This window comes from Bos mutus, chromosome 15, assembly GCF_027580195.1.
Source record: "Bos mutus isolate GX-2022 chromosome 15, NWIPB_WYAK_1.1, whole genome shotgun sequence".
Classification (NCBI taxonomy): domain Eukaryota; kingdom Metazoa; phylum Chordata; class Mammalia; order Artiodactyla; family Bovidae; genus Bos; species Bos mutus.
In genome coordinates this window covers 50,985,576-51,004,635 of record NC_091631.1, presented here as the reverse complement: position 1 = coordinate 51,004,635, position 19,060 = coordinate 50,985,576, and the positions used below count along the sequence as shown (strand labels likewise).

Here is a 19,060-nt window from a genome sequence, read left to right as displayed (position 1 = left end):
ATCCTGGATTGTCCTGGACTCATCAACTGGCCTTAAGCAAGTCACTGCCCCAATCTGGTCCTCAATTTCCCCTTCAGGATAATCAGGAGACCTGGTCAAGTAGTCCCTAGGACCCGTCTGATGTAAAGATCTACTCCCTCCCAAACTCCACCATTCTTCTGGGCTCTAAAACCTGTCTTAGAGACTCAGGCCCGGCACACAGACTCCTGTTCCATGGCAGCTGGCTGTGAGCAGGCCGATGGCCTGAGCCACGGGGGCTCCAGTGGGAAGCCAAGGAGCAGTGGGGATGGGGAGGCTCTTGTACAGGCACCTCGGCTGGGGGCCATGGGAGGCTGGTGAGCAATTCTGAACACCAGGGTGGGAGCTAACCTTCCCCTGACACGGCAGTGCCTTCAGCAATCAGAAACAAACCTCCCCCCAGGCCCCAAGCAGGCTGGGCCCCAAAACATCAATTTAGGGGAGACACCTGAGCCAAACCCAGCCCTCCCAGAAGCCAGTTGTTATTGTTTAGTGGCTAAGTCATGTCCAACTCCTTGTGACCTCATGGACTGTAGCCCACCAGGCTCCTCTGTCCATGGGATTTTCCAGGCAAAAATACTGGAGTGGGTTGCCATTTCCTCCTCCAGGGGATCTTCCCGACCCAGGGATCAAACACACGTCTCCTGCACTGGTGGGCGGGTTCTTTACTGCTGAGCCACAAGGGAAGACTCCCACGAGCCAGGCCCAGATCCGAGGTGTCCTCCAAGGCTCTGGTGGAAAAGCCCTGGGCTGAGTTAGATGCTGTATCCACCCAGAAGGAACCAGCCAGGATCCTAGCAGCTTCTACTCCTGAGTCCACGTCGCTTGCATCAGTTTCCCTGTTAGGTAAAGAAGCATCCTGTCTAACATCAGGTCCTTGGAAGGACTCCGGGACTCCAAGGACAGACATCCTTTTAAACTAGGGTAGCTTCAGTTCTGTCAAATACTGGCCACCTCTGCTTAAGGCTGCCAGCTTCTATCTGGCTGCTTTCTTGGGGAGCAGCTGCCAGCATTAGGACTATGAGTGTTAGGCTCCTCCTGGAATATTCTAAAATGCATCTGACCACTCACCACTGGTGAAGGTCTCTGGATTACCGGGGAGCAGGCAAAAATGAGAAAGGAACTAAGAAAAAAACAGGAACCAACCACTTCAGCATTCCCTTGACATTCAGAAAGTTGAGGCTTTTCTTATTGGGTGAGCTTCCTAGGCAAGGGTTTGTGTGTGTGTGTGTCTGTGCATAAGAGAGAGAAAAATGCAAAGAGAAACATAAGAACAGGAGGCAAGAGAGGAAAAGATTGTATGTGCCTAGGGGAAGCAGAACCCCAGGGCCAGGTGGTTGCTTTTGGTCCTAAATTGAGGGCTGACACATCAACACATCACTAGGATACAGCAGTTCGCAGATGGGACACGAGCAACTTGATTCCTCCCTGCAGCCACCCTCATCCGTGAAGTTGCATGAGGGCAGACTCTGCACCAGCTGTCGTCTATTTTCTGTGAGCCTGAAGCAGATGAAAGAGATGTCTGCCTAGTCAGAAGCAGCTTAGCAACAGGGAGCAGGAAGGATGGCCCATCCAACCCCAGAAAGAGTAGACAGCACCAGCATGACAGTCGGCCTTGGGGGCTTGCAGTGTTGTTGTCATCCAGAAATAACCAAGAGCCCTCCAAGAAGTGGGTGTTTAGCCACCCTGTCCCCAGGGTGCTTTCAAGGTGGATGGAGTCGCCCAGGATTCTGGGAAGGCCACGAGGGAAAAAGAGGAGACATCTGACAACAAGAGGGGAGCGGGACGACCTCATCCTTGATGGGGACCCGGCAGTGTCAGTGACGTCACCAGGAAAGGAGTAACAGGGGCCCCTGTGACGGTCCTGGCACTGCTTCAACTTGCCCCACCCCCTGAAAAAAGTCACACTCAAGGGAGGTTCAGGGGAGACCGTCAGTTTATTGCAGCCAATACATCCAAGCAAGGAGACACACCGCGGGAGAAACTCAGTCTGCTACCGAAAGCAGACACCTCACAGCGGTTGGGTCACAGAGGACCACTTGAGTTTCTCTCCCCACTACCTCTTCCATCACCACATAGCACATCAGTCCTAGAAAATGCATGAGTAGCTGTGTTTTCCCCTCCAAGTGCACAAACAGCCATGAGAACATTCCATAATTTGCCTTTGATGAATCAACTCAAAATATTGAGAAATGATTGTTTCCCCCCTACCCAGTGTAACTTTTGGGGTGGATGTAGTGAGATGTCCTATATTTGTATATATAATATATCTCTACCTATATATAGACTATGTACAAACGCATCGGCAAGCTTCAATAAAGGACAACATCAGCAAGAGGCACAGCAAAAGACACAGGCTGTCTATCCTTAAGACGCAGATAGGAAGAAAAATCTCTTGATCATCACCCGTTCCAATTACATCAAGCCATTCCTATGGCTGGGACTATCTTTTTTGGACCTAGCCAGTATTTTCATTTGTCCATCTGCTTAACCTGACCTTGCAAATACTTACCAGCCCGGCCTCACCAAGGAGATTCACAAGGAGAAATACGGATCCAGCTTCTCCTTTTTATAAACCGAGAATAAACTGTGATTAGCCCAGAGCCAGGGGGCAGATAGCTATTTCCAAAGCCAGTTCCAAGGCACCTCAAGGCATTTCAGTCCTGAAAAAGTGTACTTTGTTCTTCATAAGCTAAACTCCATGGGTTGGCCAGCCCACCTCTCTTTACAGGGACCCTTAATTAGGAGAAAGAGACAGATAGGGGGTTCCAAGAGAGCAGGTGAGGCAGGAGCAGTTGAGAAAACCAGCAGAGTGCAGTGATGGGAATGTGCAGCTGGAAGCAGGGCTTGAGCCCCATGGTGCAGGAGGAGGTCCACGCTAGAAAGCAGGGTGCCGAGGGGACATCTCACCGGTCTCCCACCTCTACTCGCAGAAGCCCCATTTTGTTCCCAACCTCATCGCCTTGGGGGAGGTAGCTCCATGAGGCCTCTGGAAGAGATTCTTAAGAGGCTTGGGAAGAAAGAGCATATGAAGATGGGCCCCTGGGACAAAGGTGGTTCCTGGTCCCTCCCCATCGGCTCAGGCATCTGAGGCCCCTTGGAGAGGCATTGCTCTCCCTAGGACCCTCCAGGTCAGGGCAGAGAAAGGAAGGAACCCGAAAGTCTCAGGCTTCTTTTATAGAGAGTAGAATTTCTTAGAATAAACCTAGGGAATCTTGCAAATAATTCCCCTAAATGTTATGAAAAAGAAGAGCTTCCAGCATCTGCAGATCCTTCCTCATCCTGGAAGAGGAGAGCACTTAAGAAGTTGCCCAAAAAAGCGAAATCTGCAAGGGGCAGACGTGTATCTACAACCACCCTTGATCTCAGCTGGAGATCAAGGTGCCCACCACCCACCTCTCCCCTCTCAGCTGGCTGGCTTCAAGGATGGGCAATGTCCACCCACCCCAGGTATCCTGGGGGCTTAGCCCACCCCCCATTGGCAGTGTGTTGATTGGCAGTTAGGTACTGATGACTTAGAATTTCCAGATGAGCTGGACTCATCCCACCTAGGAGCTCTCAGGCTGTGGCCCATCCCCAACTCTGTGTGCACTCTGCCTGGCCTCTCACCCTCTTCCCTATTGTATCTTCCCTTTTTCCTTCCTTTCTTCCCTTCCCAGGGCCCAGATTCTGGAATCTCTTCCTTCTTCTCCTACTCCAGCCCTGGAAGCAGTAGCTGCAGAGGTGGAATTAGATGCACCAAAAAAAAAAAAAATCTTGGTTCCCCATAGTGCTGACCTAGCAGTTCCCAGCTCTGTTATGGCTTTGTGTACATCCCCAGTACCTGGCCCAGTGCCTGGCACATAGGAGATGCTCAATAAATGGATGGTGAGTTGAAGTGAATTAAAGTGAATCGTCCATATGCTATTGCTCTCTCCCCTCTGCTGGGCAGAGGCAGAGAATGGTCCCAGAGGCTGCTGGAGTCCTGTCTCCACCCCATTTCCCCAGACTCCCATTCTCGGGTTCTGGGCACTGACTCCCTGAGCCTGGGCAGGGCTTGAGCTCCGAGAAAGATTGGGAAGTGCTGCAGAGGGTCCGCTTGGGGCAGGGTGGGGCATTCTGGCAGCTCTGCCCTCCCACTGCCATCACCCCATCCCAGGCTCCCAAGAGGTGAGTGGGGCTGGAGGAGCCCGACTCCCTCTCCCCATCTCTTCCACAAACTGTAGCTCTGTTGATTCAAACTGGAAAATAAGAAACCCAAGGAGAAGCAGGCCCCTTGGTTTCTGTGAATGTGACCCTCAGTCTCCTGGTCTGTAGTATGGGTAACGAGGCTAGTTGATCTCCGAGGGCCTTCCAAGGCAGTTTCTCTCTGTCTCTCTCCCTCTCCTGAGGTTTAAGCAATTCCCTCTCCATGTGAGTAAAATGGCAGTGAAAGTTGGCTCCCCACAAATGCTACTCTGCTCTCCACAGAGAGAGTCGTCCAGGCAGGGGAGGGTGTAACATGGCTTCAGATGTGACATGGCCACACGGTCTCAGAGGCTTCCCTCCCGGCCAAAAGCCAGATGGAACCCTGCTGAGCTCGGGAAAGTTTGAGCAGAAGTCCCAGTGAAGCCCTCCACTCTGCGCACCAGCTCCTCCAGTGTGGCTCCCACCCCCACCCTCCTCATCTCCACACCTGAGGCGGCTCCTGGCCCAGTGAGAGCCGCCACCCTGGGCGAGAAGGCAGTTGACCGTAAACTCCATTCTACAACAGAGCCCCCAGCCCCTTGTCTCTCTCTCCGCTAACTCTGAACTTCATCTCCTGTTAGTGGGTAACTGTGGTGAAAACGGACCACCAGCCAGACAGACCCGACCCCTGCCCCATGGCCTCGCTCAGCAGGCCTTTGGTACTTTTCTCTCTCCAGAAGTCCCAAAGGCTTGGCAGCCAGTGCAGACCCAGGGGCATCTGTGGAAGCAGACGAGGTGGGGAAGGGCGAGGAGTAGAGATCCCGGGGTCAAGGCTTGTCTCTGGCTGCCTCCAGCTCCGGCTCCCCTTCCTTCCACACCCAGGAAACGCACAGGTGTCCCTTCAACAAGCCTCCAAGTTACAGGAAGCTGTCACCACCCCCATGACAAGGCCGCCCGGGGCTGGGAGCCGGGCCATGCGCCCCGCGCCTTGAAGGGGCAGCCCCAGAGCCCTGTCCCACCTTCAGGCCCCCTCTGAAGCAACCACCAGATCAGCCCACGCCCTGGACAGGCTGGACAGCTGGTCCCCTCCTCTCTCTCCGCGCCCCTCCCGCAGGCCTCCTGCCTCCTCTCAGGGGCTGGCAGTTTTCACCCCGCTTCTCCACCCCACCCCCCACCCCCCACCCAGGGCCCACACATCCCAGACGCCCAGCAGGTTTCTCAAATCAAAGAGAGGTGGGTCACTCTTGGTGCAGGGGACAGGAAGGGAGGGGCTCAGGAGGCGGCCCCAGGCGGGCCCCGGGGTCCTGGCTCGAGAGAAGCGCACCGAGAGAGGGCAGGCGGGGCGGGGTGGGGGAGGGAGGGGCAGCGCACGGGGGCGGGGCCGCAGGGCCGCCGCCGTTACTTGGCGCCGTCGTCCGCGTTGCCCTCTCCATCGGTCTTGCCCTCCTCCTCAGTCTTCAGGTCATCCGTGCTCAGTTTCTGCTCTTTTTTCCTCCTCACGCATTTCACCACCATCAGCACCAAGATGACCACAGCCAGAAAGCCTCCGACGGAGGCGCCCACGATCACGGCCACTGTGGAATCCCGCTCAGGGGGCTCTGGAGAACGAAAGGAGACAGACCCGCTGAGCAATAGGGCTGGAAAAGGGAGTCCCGCCCGCTGGCGCCTGCTCCCTGCAGCGCGCGCGGGGTGGTCCTGCCTTCACTCTGCTGCTGGAAAGCTGCTGCTGCTGCTGCTAAGTCGCTTCAGTCGTATCCGACTCGGCGCGACCCCATAGACGGCAGCCCACCAGGCTCCCCGGTCCCTGGGATTCTCCAGGCAAGAACATTGGAGTGGGTTGCCATTGCCTTCTCCAATGCATGAAAGTGAAAAGTGAAAGTGAAGTCGCTCAGTCGTGTCCGACTCCTAGCGACCCCATGGACTGCAGCCCACCAGGCTCCTCCGTCCATGGGATTTGCCAGGCAAGAGTACTGGAGTGGGGTGCTATTGCCTTCTCCGTGCGGGAAAGCTAGTCATAGCCAAAATCCAACCCAGCCTCTCAGCGCCCGGCCCACCCCATAATCCCAGGGCACCTGAAATCGCCAGGGGTGAGTGGTCCAATACCATATCCAAGAGGATGGGCTTTGAGGCCGATGGACCAATCTGAGTCCCAACTGTACTATTTTTCCTTTTTTTTTTTTCTTCACACTTCTTCAGTAACATTTCTTTTATTAAAAACTTCTCTCAAAATTTTTTTAATTTTTAAAAAGTAAAATATAGAAAAGCTGCCGCACTCCCATATACTCTTCACAGTTTCACCAATTATTAACATTTTGGCAACGCTAACAAATTTGCCAATTTGTTTTATAAACCTTTTATTCTATATTGGGGCATAGCTGATAAACAGTGTTGTACAGTTTCAAGTGAACATCGAAGGGACTCAGCCACACATGTACAAGTATCTGTTCTCCCTGAAACTCCCCTCCCTTCCAGGCTACCACATAACATGGAACAGAGTTCCAAAGGCTCTACAGTAGATCCTCACTGCTTATCCCTTTTAAATATACCAATGTCTGATTGCACTATTTTTTTAAATTCTCTTTTTTAATTAATTATTTATTTGCACCGAATCTCAATTGCTGCATGTAGGATCCTTAGTTGTGGCATGTGGGATCTTTAGTGGCAGCACTTGAAGTCTTAGTTACAGCATGTGTGATCTAGTTTCCTGACCAGGGACCAAACCTAAGCCCTCTGGATGCAGAGTCTTGACCACTGGACCACCAGGGAAGTTGCTGTACTATTTATTGTGTGACCTTAGGTACCTCACAAAGCCTTGGTTTTCTCATCTGTAAAATGGGGATGAGAAAGGGCTGTATGAAGATGAAATGAGATAATGCATATAGAGAGTTTACCTGTACCTATAACTGAGACATAGTAAGTGTCCAATAAATGAAAGCTGTTCTCAAGATTCTTAAGGTCATGATCATGATGGATAGCATCATCAGGACTCTCGGAGACACAGTCCTCAAGGACTGGAAGGAGTAAAACAGATGCCTTCCACCCAGCACATGCTGTGGCTCCCACCCCTCAGGAGGGCACAGCTTCTCCCAAGGCGCCCACTGTCCCTGCTGGAGAGTAGCGGGCTGGGAATGGGCAGGGCCCCCCCAGCAGCCTCTCACCTTCCATGAGGACCTGCAGATAGATCTTGCCGTGGCCGCGGTGGCGGTCAGGCGGATTCATGATGTAGCAGTTGTAGGTGCCCTCATCCTCCAGCTGCACTTTTTTCAGGGTGACTGACACGTCATACTTGCTGGGGTTCCCCGAGAACTCCACGCGGTCTCGGAACCGCTCCAGCTTCAGGTTAATGATCTTCATGCGGAACTGGAGGAACTGAGTGGGGGCGAAGGACAGGATGGGGTGGGGGGGGCTGGATGAGCGAGGAGCTGCAAGGACAGCAGGACCCCCCTCCTCCCTCCCCCGCCTTTACCTGGAAGGGAGGCAGTCACCTCCAGATCTCTGCCGCCCTCCCAGGGCCACCCAGGTGTGACCACACACCTCTGCTGAGGCCCTGGGGAGCAGACAGCCCACCAGGGTATGCTGCAGTCCTGGTCCAAGGCAGGGACAGGTGGTGGGAAAGGGGGCTTCATGTTGTGGGGCTCCTGCCTCCTCCCCCATCCCCTGCCACCATCCCAGGGCTCACCATCTCCTCGGAGCAGTTGTTACACTCCTGGTAAGTCCAGTTCAGGGAGAACTGTTTGTGGTTCACGGTGTAGCAGGAGTTGAAGGTGCAGGACAGGCGGGCATCAGAGCCATTGAGGACGTTGAGGGTGTTAGGTACTGTGACTTCCATGCTCCTCCCTGGTGGCACTGTGGACAAAGTCACACCCAGTGAGGATTCTGGCTGATGCTGCCGGGGAGGGGACAGGTGCGCCTGATGGGGAGTGGAGCAGAGCTCGGGCAGCTGGCTGAGTCCCTTGTGGCTGCAATTTGTCAGGGGAAGGGGTGGAGGGGAGGGCAAAACTCCTAAGGGGTGCCTCATGTGGCCCTTGGAGAGAAGTGGGGGACAGAACAAGGCTGGGGTGAAGAGAAAGCATCTGTCAAGCCAGGAACAGACAGATGGCCTCAAGGCCTCCCTCCACCTGACTGTCATGACTCCACAGGACTGTCATGGCCACCTGGTGGCTGAAGACCTTGGACAAGGCGCTGCATTATGCTGGCCTAGCTTTCCCCTTCTTGCCACCGCTTCCAACCATCTCAGCAGAGCCCATGCCCTTCCAGCTGCAGCTGCGGTGTCTCGGGGGCAGGCAGCCGGGAGGACAGATGCAGACCGGCACACCCCAGAGCAGAGGAAAGCTTGTGCACTCAGCCCAGCCCAGTTCCCTCCTCTTCCCCAGGGTCCTGGTGGGGATGGCAGATGAACAACAGGAGGGAAGCAATACCCCAGAAGAACAAGCACAATTCGAAGGGATCAACCGATGGGTCTACAAGGACAGGAGTCCCTTTAGGAGACATCAGGCCTGGACTGCAAAATGCCAGGCTGGATGAATCACAAGCTGGAATCAAGACTGCCGTGAGAAATATTAACAACTTCAGATATGCAGATGACACCACACTTATGGCAGAAAGTGAAAAGGAACTAAAGAGCCTCTTGATGAAGGTGAAAGAGGAGACTGGAAAAAGCTGGCTTAAAACTCAACATTCAGAAAACTCAGATCATGGCATATGATCCCATCACTTCATGGAAACAATATGGGGAAAAAATGAAAACAGTGGCAGATTATATTTTCTTGGGCTCCAAAATTACTGTGGACAGTGACTGCAGCCATGAAATTAAAAAAAGCTTGCTCCTTGGAAGAAAAGCTATGACAAACCTAGACAGCATATTAAAAAGCAGAGACATCACTTTACTCACAAAGGTCCATACAGTCAAAATTTCCATAGTCATGTAGGGAGGTGAGAATTGGACCATAAAGAAGCTAAGTGCCAAAGAACTGATGCTTTTGAACTGTGGTGCTGGAGAAGATTCTTGACAGTCCTTTGGACAGCAAGCCCAGCAAACCAGTCAATCCTGAAGGAAATCAACCCTGAATATTCATTGAAAGGACTGATGCTGAAGCTGAAGCTTCAATCCTTTGGCCACGTGGTGCAAAGAGCTGACTCATTGGAAAAGACCCTGATGCTGGGAAAGATTGAAGGCAGGAGGAGAAGAAGGTGACAGAGAATGAGATAGTTGGCTGACATCATCGATTCAATGGACATGACTTTGAGCAAACTCTGAGAGATAGTGAAGGACAGGGAAGCCTGGCATGCTGCAGTCCGTGGGGTCACAAAGAGTCAGACAGGACTGAGTGGCTGAACAACAACACAGAGGAGAAATAGTAATACTAAGTATCAATCATTCATTCATCCATTTACCAAATGTTTACCAAACATTTCTAAATCACCTTCTCTGCCCGCCCCCGCCCCCCCCAGACACTCAGTCTAGGCCCCAGAGTTATTGCTGTGATACAGGCAGAGATGCTATAACTGAGTTTGTATTCTAGGGAGGGGGGCAGATGTTAACAGGGAAAAGATAATAATGTAACTTTAGTGATACAGGGCAAGGGCTGTAAATAATATAAGGTGCAGGGTGCTGTTTGACATCAAAAGTCAGGGAAGGCTTCCCCAAGGGGTGCCCTGTAGGTGGGCCCCACTAAAGTGAGGGAGGAAGAAGTTTTCAAATTTTGAAGGAAGCTGGGGCAGCAGAACATCCAGAGGAAAGTTCCAGTGGTTGAATGAGCATCACGTGTCTGGGGCACAACCCAGGAGGTGATCAAAGGGGCAGTTGGAGACAGCTGAGGTCTCAGACTTAGGCAGGGACCAGGCTGCCATTCTTCTGAGATAGGAAGCCGCTAGAGGGTGCCCAGGGAGCAGCTAGGAGGCACGGAGTTCCCATTAGACACAGTTCAATCCTAGCTCTGCCTTCTGTCAGCTGGGAGAACGTGGGCAGGTTCTTCCACCTTCTGAGGCTCAGGCACCCCCTGTGTAAAATGCACTGATGATATCTACCTGCTGGGGTAATTATAACAATTAAATAAGACAAAACATATAAACCAAAGGGTAGAGGAATTCCCTGGCTGTCCAGCACTTAGGACTGCACTTCACTGCAGTGGCTGGGGGTTCAACCCCTGGTTGGGGAACTTAAGATCCCGCAAGCTGCACAGCATGGGCCCCCCAAAAATAAAATAAAGCAAAAGGTAGACTAAATTCTCCTCAAGCTCTGCCCCATAGAAGGAAGAGCTTCTGGGGCACTCTCCTGGCAGGGGCACCTTGGAGCCTGGCCCCTCAGGACAGCCCCTTGGAACTCCCTGGGATCTGGCAAAGGGCGCTCCTTCTGCAGAAGTTGTTTTTTGTGCCAAGCTGCGGAGGCCCCACCCCAGGCACTGCAGCCTGGAAGCAGGGATAGCAAAGTCCTTCCGCTCAGCTCATTCCTCGGGATGAGTGGCCAGGGCCCAGCAGGCAGCACTTAAGAACAGGGGATGCTCAGAAACATCCTGATGCTGGCCCCAGAGATCAGGACCTAACCATAGACAGCGGGGGCAGACAGGCGGCCCCACCTGCAAGGACAGGCTGCTAGGTGTGCTGACGTGCATGTCAGGGGAATATGAACTGGGGAGGCTGAGCTGCCGGCCCAGAAGAACAAAGCCCAGTTCCTACCTCCCCACTCGCAGCCGTTATGAAAGCGCCGAGCATAGATACGCCAGGCTAGGAGGAGGTGTGCGGAAAATGCCATCTCCACCCCAGCTCTGCAGAGGCGGAGGAATCTGCAGGGAAAGAGCCTGGCAGGGCCTTGTCCTGAGCTTACCTCATATCCCAGGAACACCCTGCTTCTCCAGCACCTTCCCTGGGAAGGGTCTGCCCTTTCCCAGGGCTCCTGAGCAAAAGGAGCCTCCAAGTGACATCAGGAAGTAGGTCGGGTGAATCTGCGTAACCCATCCCTGCCTCTGTCCCGCCCCAGCCCACGACATCACTCCACACACAGAACTTGAACCCTACCAGGAAACCCCTCCATCTTGAAGAAGCTAGCACCCTTCGGGGAGGTCGGGACTCTGGGAAGCGAGGGGCCTTTTCTGGCCCGCAGGAGGGAGGCAGACATAGAGATGCAATGCGGATCCCTCCTGCATCCCTACCGCACGTCCGGCAGGAGGCACCAGGCGGACACGTGTGCCCTCTAGCGGCCAGAGAGGTCAATCGTCAATTCCCAACTGCAGAGAGGGAAACTCGGGAATTGTATCCACAGATCCAGCTCCATCATCTTACCAACGAGGAAAGGGAGGCCTGAGGAAGACACACCGCGGATAGGGACAAGCCGGGGCCAGAGTCATGGTCCCTGACTCCCTGTCCAGCGCCTACTTCCACCTGAGGCCTCCCAGGATCCCAGCTCAGGGCAAAGTCTTGATGTCCTTTCACCAATCCAGGCGGTCCTTAAAGATGAGTAAGTCATCAGGCAACACAGGCAGAACTCTGAGCAAACTTCTGGGCTCCTGATGAACTCTGCTGCTTCAGGAAAGTAGTGGAATCCACAGCTAAGGCCACAAAAGGACTTCATAATAACAAGGCCCTTACCATGTACCAGGCTCTGTTTAAGCACCCTACAGATATTGCCCTATGACCACCCCCACTTTCCAGGTGAAGAAATGGAGCACAAAGAAGTAAATGAATAGCCCAAGTTCACAGCTAGTAAGTGACAAAGCTAGATTGGAACCCAGGCTTCTAGGCTCCAGACAGAGAGGGTTGAGGGGTGGAGACTGTGTGAGGGTGTGGGTTTTGTTCCAAGGGGTCCCAGAGACCAGGCCTCCTGCTGTCTGCAAAGCAGGTCCTGCGCCATAACTGTCAGCCCCCAGGCTGGCCAGAGGGGAATGGTCTTATTGAAAATGAACTTCCATACAAGAGGGGGCTTCCCAGGTGGTACTAGTGGTAAAGAACCTGCCTGCCAATGCAGGAGATGTAAGAGACGTGGGTTTGATCCCTGGGTTGGGAAGACCCCTGGAGGAGGGCATGGCAACCCATTCCAGTATTCTTGCCTGGAGAATCCCATGGACAGAGGAGCCTGGTGGGCTATAGGATCACAAAGAGTCTGACATGACTGAAGCGACTTAGCACACGTGCCCCGTACAAGGGGAGCCCACGGTCTTCCTGGACCAGGTCTAGAGCCTGGGTCTCCTGAATTCCAGCTCACAGAAAGGATATGATCAACAGGGGTACAGTCAGGATGTGGCTTTTGACATTACCAGGGCCCAGGCCCCCTCATTTTCTCCTAAGCTCATCTGGGCATCGTGGGCCCCATGTCATACAATGGCCCATCCTGCAGAGATCATGAACATTTGCTCATTACCGTCAAACACTTTCCTACAGAGACTAGGAGTTAATTCTCCTCATGCCTCCTTCCAGTCTATGAGGTAGACTAATTTTTTCTGGGTTAAAAAAAAAAAAAAGTTTGTCTAAGCAGAGAAATTGCCTCCCACCCTTCTGGAGCACATGGCCTCCTGCCACCCCTGACTCCCAGGTGAGTGTGACGTGCAGTCTATCTCCTGGGCTGCCTCACTATTTAGACCTATCACCTCAGGGCTCCCCTCCCAGGCCAGGCCACCCCCATGCAGCCATGAAAGCCCTTGTCCTCATCACCCCTCACTCCCAACCACCACAGGCTCCCTGGTACTTTCAGGATCTCGTCCAGGCTCCTGGGCTTCCAAGCCCTTTACCATCTGGGGCCAACCAGCATCCCAACCTCATTTCCGGCTCCCAACCCTCCATACTTCCTCCACTCCAGTGACTCCAGAGTTCTTGTGGTGATTTAGTCGCTAAGTTACATCCAATTCTTGCGACCCCATGGACTGTAGCCTCCTGGGCTCCTCTGTCCATGGGGTGCTCCAGGCAAGAATATTGGAGTGGGTTGCCATTCCCTTCTCCAGAGTTCTTACTTTTCTGAAAACACCGCCTTCCTCCACTCCTCCATGCCTTTGCATGAGTTTTTGTTCCAGGTTGGGACGCTCATTCACCCTGCTGCACCTGAGCCCTCCTGCTTATCCTGCAGACCCCAGCTAACAAGGCATCACTTCCCCAGCGCCTGAACCTTCTCCCCAGCCTTCCAGACCCATAGGCAGAGCAGTATCATGGCCAAGACCGGTGCTCTCATACCCTGCTCTGATCTCAGGCAAGATGGTTCACCTCCCAACACCTCAGCTTCCTCATCTGTAAAACGGGAGACAACAATAGGCCCTACCTCCTAGGGTTGTTGTGAGGATTACATACTAAAACATAAAGCTCATGGCAGTGCCTGGTACGTGGTCAGCCTCACCAAAGGTTAGCTGCTGTTATTATCACCATTCGGAGAAGGCAAAGGCACCCCACTCCAGTACTCTTGCCTGGAAAATCCCATGGACAGAGGAGCCTGGTAGGCTGCAGTCCATGGGGTTGCTGAGGGTCGGACACGACTGAGCGACTTCACTTTCACTTTTCACTTTCATGCATTGGAGAAGGAAATGGCAACCCACTCCAGTGTTCTTGCCTGGAGAATCCCAGGGATGGGGAGCCTGGTGGGCTGCCGTCTATGGGGTCGCACAGAGTCGGACACGACTGAAGCGACTTAGCAGCAGCAGCAGCAGCAGCAGCGTTATCACCATTGCTGTTGTTTTATAGCACATGTGATGTGGCATTGTTATTTATGTTCCCAAATCCCTCGGGAGACTCTGGGGAGCTGATTCTTACCCATCTTGGCATCCCTGGACCTAGAACAGTGAACGACACACAGGGGACACTCAGTAACAGTCTGTAGGGGGAAGGGAAGGCCTCTTCCCCCGTGTGTTCATGCACAGTGGGCTTGAGTGAGGACCAGACTCCACTTTCTAGGCCTCATCTAATATGACCCAGGGGCTTCCTGGGTGGCTCAATGGTGAAGAATCCACCTGCCAAGCACAGGTTTGATCCCTGGGTCGGGAACATCCACTGGAGAAGGAAATGCCACCCCACTCCAGTATTCTTGCCTGGGAAGATCTCATGGACAGAGGAGACTGGTGGGCTACAGTGTCCACAAAAGAGTCAGACACGATTTAGTGACTAAACAATACCAACAACATAATCCAGACTCTGGTAACCAGTCCAGTGACTACCGGGCCGAGGCTCTTGAGAAAAACTCTAGGAAAGATCAGTCAATTGGATTGCTTCCAACTGAGAGCTAGTCTCACGTGCTTCTGCCGTGTATACAGCAGGTTGACCCACTGTCCCCTGCCCTGTGTCCGCTCTACAGTCATCCTCACAAGCCCAGCCCCTGTCGTGGCCCCACCCTTCTCACCTGTGGCGGTCCCTGCTACAGCCGTCAAAGTTTCCTTGTCCACCTGACTCCTTGGCCTTGAGTGCCAGAGCATGCCTCATCACAGCACCAACCAAGTCCAAGTTCAAGGTCCCCACTCTTGCATCCTCCCCCCGTCCAGGTTTGCAGAAGCTTTCCTCCCACCATCACATCACAGTCTCCACACCCTGACTTCTTCACCCCAGACTCCACCTTCCCCTGAGCCACACCCCGGTTCAGGACCCCCAAACACCCTCCCTTTCTTCACTTAGGGAAGGCTCTCCCTCCCACAGGAAGCTCTCTCTAACTCCTGGAAGAGATCGCCTGTCCTGCTTCCCCATCTCCTTATACACTGGTCACTCACCCAGCTCCCCTTTTTTTTGCCCGTACTTAAGATTCTTTAATCCAAATTGTTAGCATGTGCTGTGCTTAGTCGCTCAGTTGTGTCTGACTCTTTGCAACCCCACAGACTGTAGCCCACCAGGCTTCTCTGTCCATTGGATTTTCCAGGCGAGAATTTTGGAGTAGGTTGCCATTTCCTCCTCCAGGGGGATATTCCCAACCCACGGATCGAACTCAGGTCTCCCGCAGGTGGATTCTTTACTGTCTGCGCTACCAGGGTAGCCCAAGAATACTGGAGTGGATAGCCTATCCCTTCTCCACGGGATCTTCCTGACCCAGGGAGCAAACCAGGATCTAGTGCGTTGCAGGCTGATTCTTTACCAGCTGAGCTAACAGAGCCCATTTTTAGCATAGAAGTACCATTTCTCAAACATTGGGGGCAGTAGAGTTCAGTGGTTAAGAATGGGCTGAAGTCAGACAACCAAGGGTTCAAATCTCAACTCCCTTTAAACTATTCCTGGGACCCTATTGGGCAAGTTATTTCTCTGTGCCTGTTTCCTTATCTATAACATGAGAATCACAGCATATCTACCCCACATGATTACCAATTGCCTCAGGACTAAACAATCGCAGTGCACAGGCATGTGAAAAGCATTCATAAATGTTAACTATCATTGAGCATCTGCTGTGTGCCAGACTCAAAACACCCCAGGCAGTAGATACTCTTCAGTTCACCCAGGAAAGAGGTGAGTAACTTGGCAATCAGTTCAGTTCAGTCGCTCAGTCGTGTCCGACTCTTTGCGACCCCATGAATCGCAACTTGGCAATAGTATAAAGTAAATGACAAAGGTGGCTTTAAAACCAGATGGAATCCAAGGCTTATGCTCTTTCTACCACCTTAGCTTCTGTAACACTCTGTTAATACACCCAATAATCCAGCAAAGCTCATTTGCCTCATCGTGCAGGCTGCCAGGGGCCCTGTGCTGTCTCTGTTTAGCACTCCAGCCCAATAGCCAGCATGTATGCTAAGTCACTTCAGTCATGTCCAACTCTTTGTGACCCCATGGACTGTAGCCTGCCAGCTTCCTCTGTCCATGGGATTCTCCAGGCAAGAATACTGGAGTGGGTTGCCATGCCCTCCTCCAGGGGATCTTCCCCACCCAGGGATTGAATTCGCGTCTCTTATGTCTCCTGCATTGGCAGGCAGGTTCTTTACCACTAGCGCCACCAATAGCCAGCACAGCATGCCAGATAAGGAGAGAGAAAGAGGGTTAAAGAGAGGGAGTGAGAGAGAGACTTTGTGATAGGGAATATTCCCACTGACCGCCCTTGGACTGGATCCTCAATTGCTACACCAGCAATGAGTAAGTTTAAGAGCAAGAGTGAAACTACCTTGAAAGCAGGCTTGCAAGTAACTCCTTCACCCACCTACCCACCAGGAAGTCCATGAGTGGTCAGGTATGAAATTAGCATTTGGATCTCTTGACAGTCTGCAAGCGGGGTGGTGGGGGCAGTGCTGGGCAGTTTAGAGACATGATCTAAAGGGCCACAACCACCCTCAGTCCATGAGTTGCTTTTTTTTTTCTCCTGATCCCTTCACCTGACCCCTCCTCCACTCCATCTGGCCCAAGCCAGAGAGCTTCTTCATCAGTGCCTGCTTCAGCAGTTCTCATCCCAATGCAGAAATCATTCCTCAAGCCTGCTTCCCACCTACGCCCCCACACACAGCAACAGATCAGTGGTACAGATTTCCAGGAAGCCAGACCCAGACTCAACTTTCTGCCCCCTACTCCACCACCGAATACTCTTTTAAATACCCTAAATCCGCCAGATTCTGAAGATTCACAGACATTAAGTCCCAGATCATCTGTAGCAGCTGAAAGCAAAAATCCATGAAGAGGCTCTGCACATCAACCTACCCTCTGCCCCCACCCCCACATAGGTCCATTTCAGGGAAATCCACAGAAAAATCACTTCTCTTGACACCTCTGGGGAATTCTCAGATCCCCTGACCCAGCGTTTCTGTGACCAGATCACCCCAGCATTAGGCAGTCCCCAGACTGCATTATGCAGTCCCACAGTCACAGCACCTCTCTCCCCAAGGACACCAAGGGAACCACAAGCAATGTCTTCTTTCCTGCCCCCGGCCCCCATCCTCCTCCTGTTGCAGCTGCACTTCTGGACCCCTCAGGAGCATGCAGATGTGCAGTCTAACTTACCCAAAGAGAAAAAGAGACTGAGCCCCGTGAGACTGAAGGCAGGGCGAGGTAGCCAGGCATTTCTGTGCATTTTCAGACTGAGATGTTAGTCGGGTGGGAGAGGGGAGAGGGCGATTTGAGAGGGGCCGAGGGCTACGAGGGAGGAATGGTTAGGTGCTAAAAAAAAAAATGCACGGATGTACTTCAAAGACACATACAACATTAAGGAACCTTTATTTCCATCTCTCTAATATGGCCGGCTTGTATGTTGCTGCTAAAAAAGAGAGAGGGAGTGTGGAAGGGAGAGAGAAAAAAGTGGATGGAGTAAATTTTGTGGTTAGTGGATTTTGAAAAGCAGGTGGGAGGGCATAAAAAAGTCTTTCTGCAAAGAAAAAAGTCCCTCCAACAGCAGCACTGAAGTATGGACTGCTTTTCTTCTTCACTGGGATGATTGTTGGGGTTTGAAAGTTGTTTGAGGAACCCATTTATCTCAAAGCAGCTGAATCCTTTTTTGGGGGTGAATTCTTTTTTGTCATTTAAAAACACCCAAAAAAGGAGATGATAATTTTTGTTTACTTGGAATGGGTTCAGGAAGTAGGCTGGGAGATTTTCAGGAAGTAAGAACTTCCTCATTTTTCTAGCATTTCCACTGAAAACAGAACAGCAGATTGGTGTGAAAATGTCTAGGAGACCTTATAATCAAATGTAATGTGAACTTTTGGGGAATCCTGATTCAATCAAATCAATAGTAAAAAGACATTGTTGAGATCACTGGGGAGAGAACAAATATGGACTGGGTGTTAGATTAATGAAGAATACTTCATTTCGGGGGTGTAATAAAAAAAATTGTAGTTATGTTCTTTAACGTTTTTTCTGTTATACGCACTGGAATGTTTATAGTTGAAATGATAGGATGGATGAAATTTGCTTTAAAATATTTCAAGAAAAAAAATTATGGGGGGAGGCCGGTGACACAGGAGACGTGGTAGTTGTTGACTCTTGAAAGTAGTGATGGATGCAAAGGTTTACTATATGTCCACTCTTCTGTTGTGTATGTTGGAAAATACCTCCTTTGAAAAAAAGAAGAAGAAAAAAAGCTAAAATCATAAGAGAACTTGCGGTGTAGTACCCACTCTTCCAAGGAGACATTTGAGGAGAACACAGACTCTCATGCAGCCACTACATGCCCTTGTGACGGGCCACTGAAGAGCCAAGAGGGAGCCACTTGCATCTGAGAGCATTAACTCTGTACCAAGTCTGAACAAGTCTCTACCTCGATATAAGCCTGGAAGAAGTGCTTTCTTCTTTTTTAAGTTTATTTTTTAATTGGAGTATAGTTTCTTCACAATGTTGGGCTAGTTTCTGCCCTACAACAACATGGATCAGTACACAAGCATCCTCTCCCTCTTGAGCCTCCCTCCCGCCTCCCCCATCCCAGCCCTCTAGGCCATCACAGAGCTCAGCTCCCCGTGTTACACAGCAGCTTCCCACTAGCTGTCTAGTTCACACAGGGTCGTGAAACAGGAGATACATGCCCACCCCCCAGGGTAAAGCAATTGGAGAGTCATTCCCTGCAGAATAATAATATAATATATATGTAAGTATTAATAATATGATTCCCTGGTGGCTCAGACAGTAAAGAATCTGCCTGCAATGCAGGAGACCCAGGTTCGATCCCTGGGTCGAGAAGATCCCCTGGAGAAGGGAATGGCTACCCGCTCCAGTACTCTCACCTGCACAATCCCATGGACAGAGAGTCTGGTGGGCTACAGTCCATGGTGGTGCAAAGAGCTAGACATAACTGAGTGACTAACACAACAACAATAATTGTTGTTGTTCAATAATTACATAAATTATGAATAATATATATGATTATGAATTCATATAATATTCATTATATATATGAATAATTATGAGTGAATTATAATTATATGCTGTTGTTCAATAATTACAATAATAAAAATGATATAATACTGTAGCCCGCCAGATTCCTCAGTTCATGGAGTTCTCCAGGCAAGAACACTAGAGTGGGTAGCCATTCCCTTTTCCA

General features: G+C 51.7%; 1 protein-coding gene across 2 annotated transcripts; it reads right to left on the bottom strand.

Annotated features, from left to right (window-relative positions):
• Positions 1-1,943: 1,943 nt before the first annotated feature.
• Positions 1,944-17,296, bottom strand: SCN2B (sodium voltage-gated channel beta subunit 2). Of its 2 annotated transcripts, none has more exons than XM_005897159.2 (4): positions 17,032-17,296; positions 7,844-8,010; positions 7,323-7,533; positions 1,944-5,762 (listed from the first exon to the last, which is right to left on the bottom strand). In XM_005897159.2, exons 1-4 carry the CDS (start codon positions 17,099-17,101, stop codon positions 5,563-5,565), a joined length of 648 nt encoding a protein of 215 aa, XP_005897221.1. In that variant the 5' UTR covers positions 17,102-17,296; the 3' UTR covers positions 1,944-5,562. The 2 variants fall into 2 exon arrangements, with proteins under 2 accessions (XP_005897221.1, XP_070240248.1); XM_070384147.1 differs by having other exon boundaries at positions 17,229-17,284.
• Between the last annotated feature and the right edge of the window lie 1,764 nt (positions 17,297-19,060).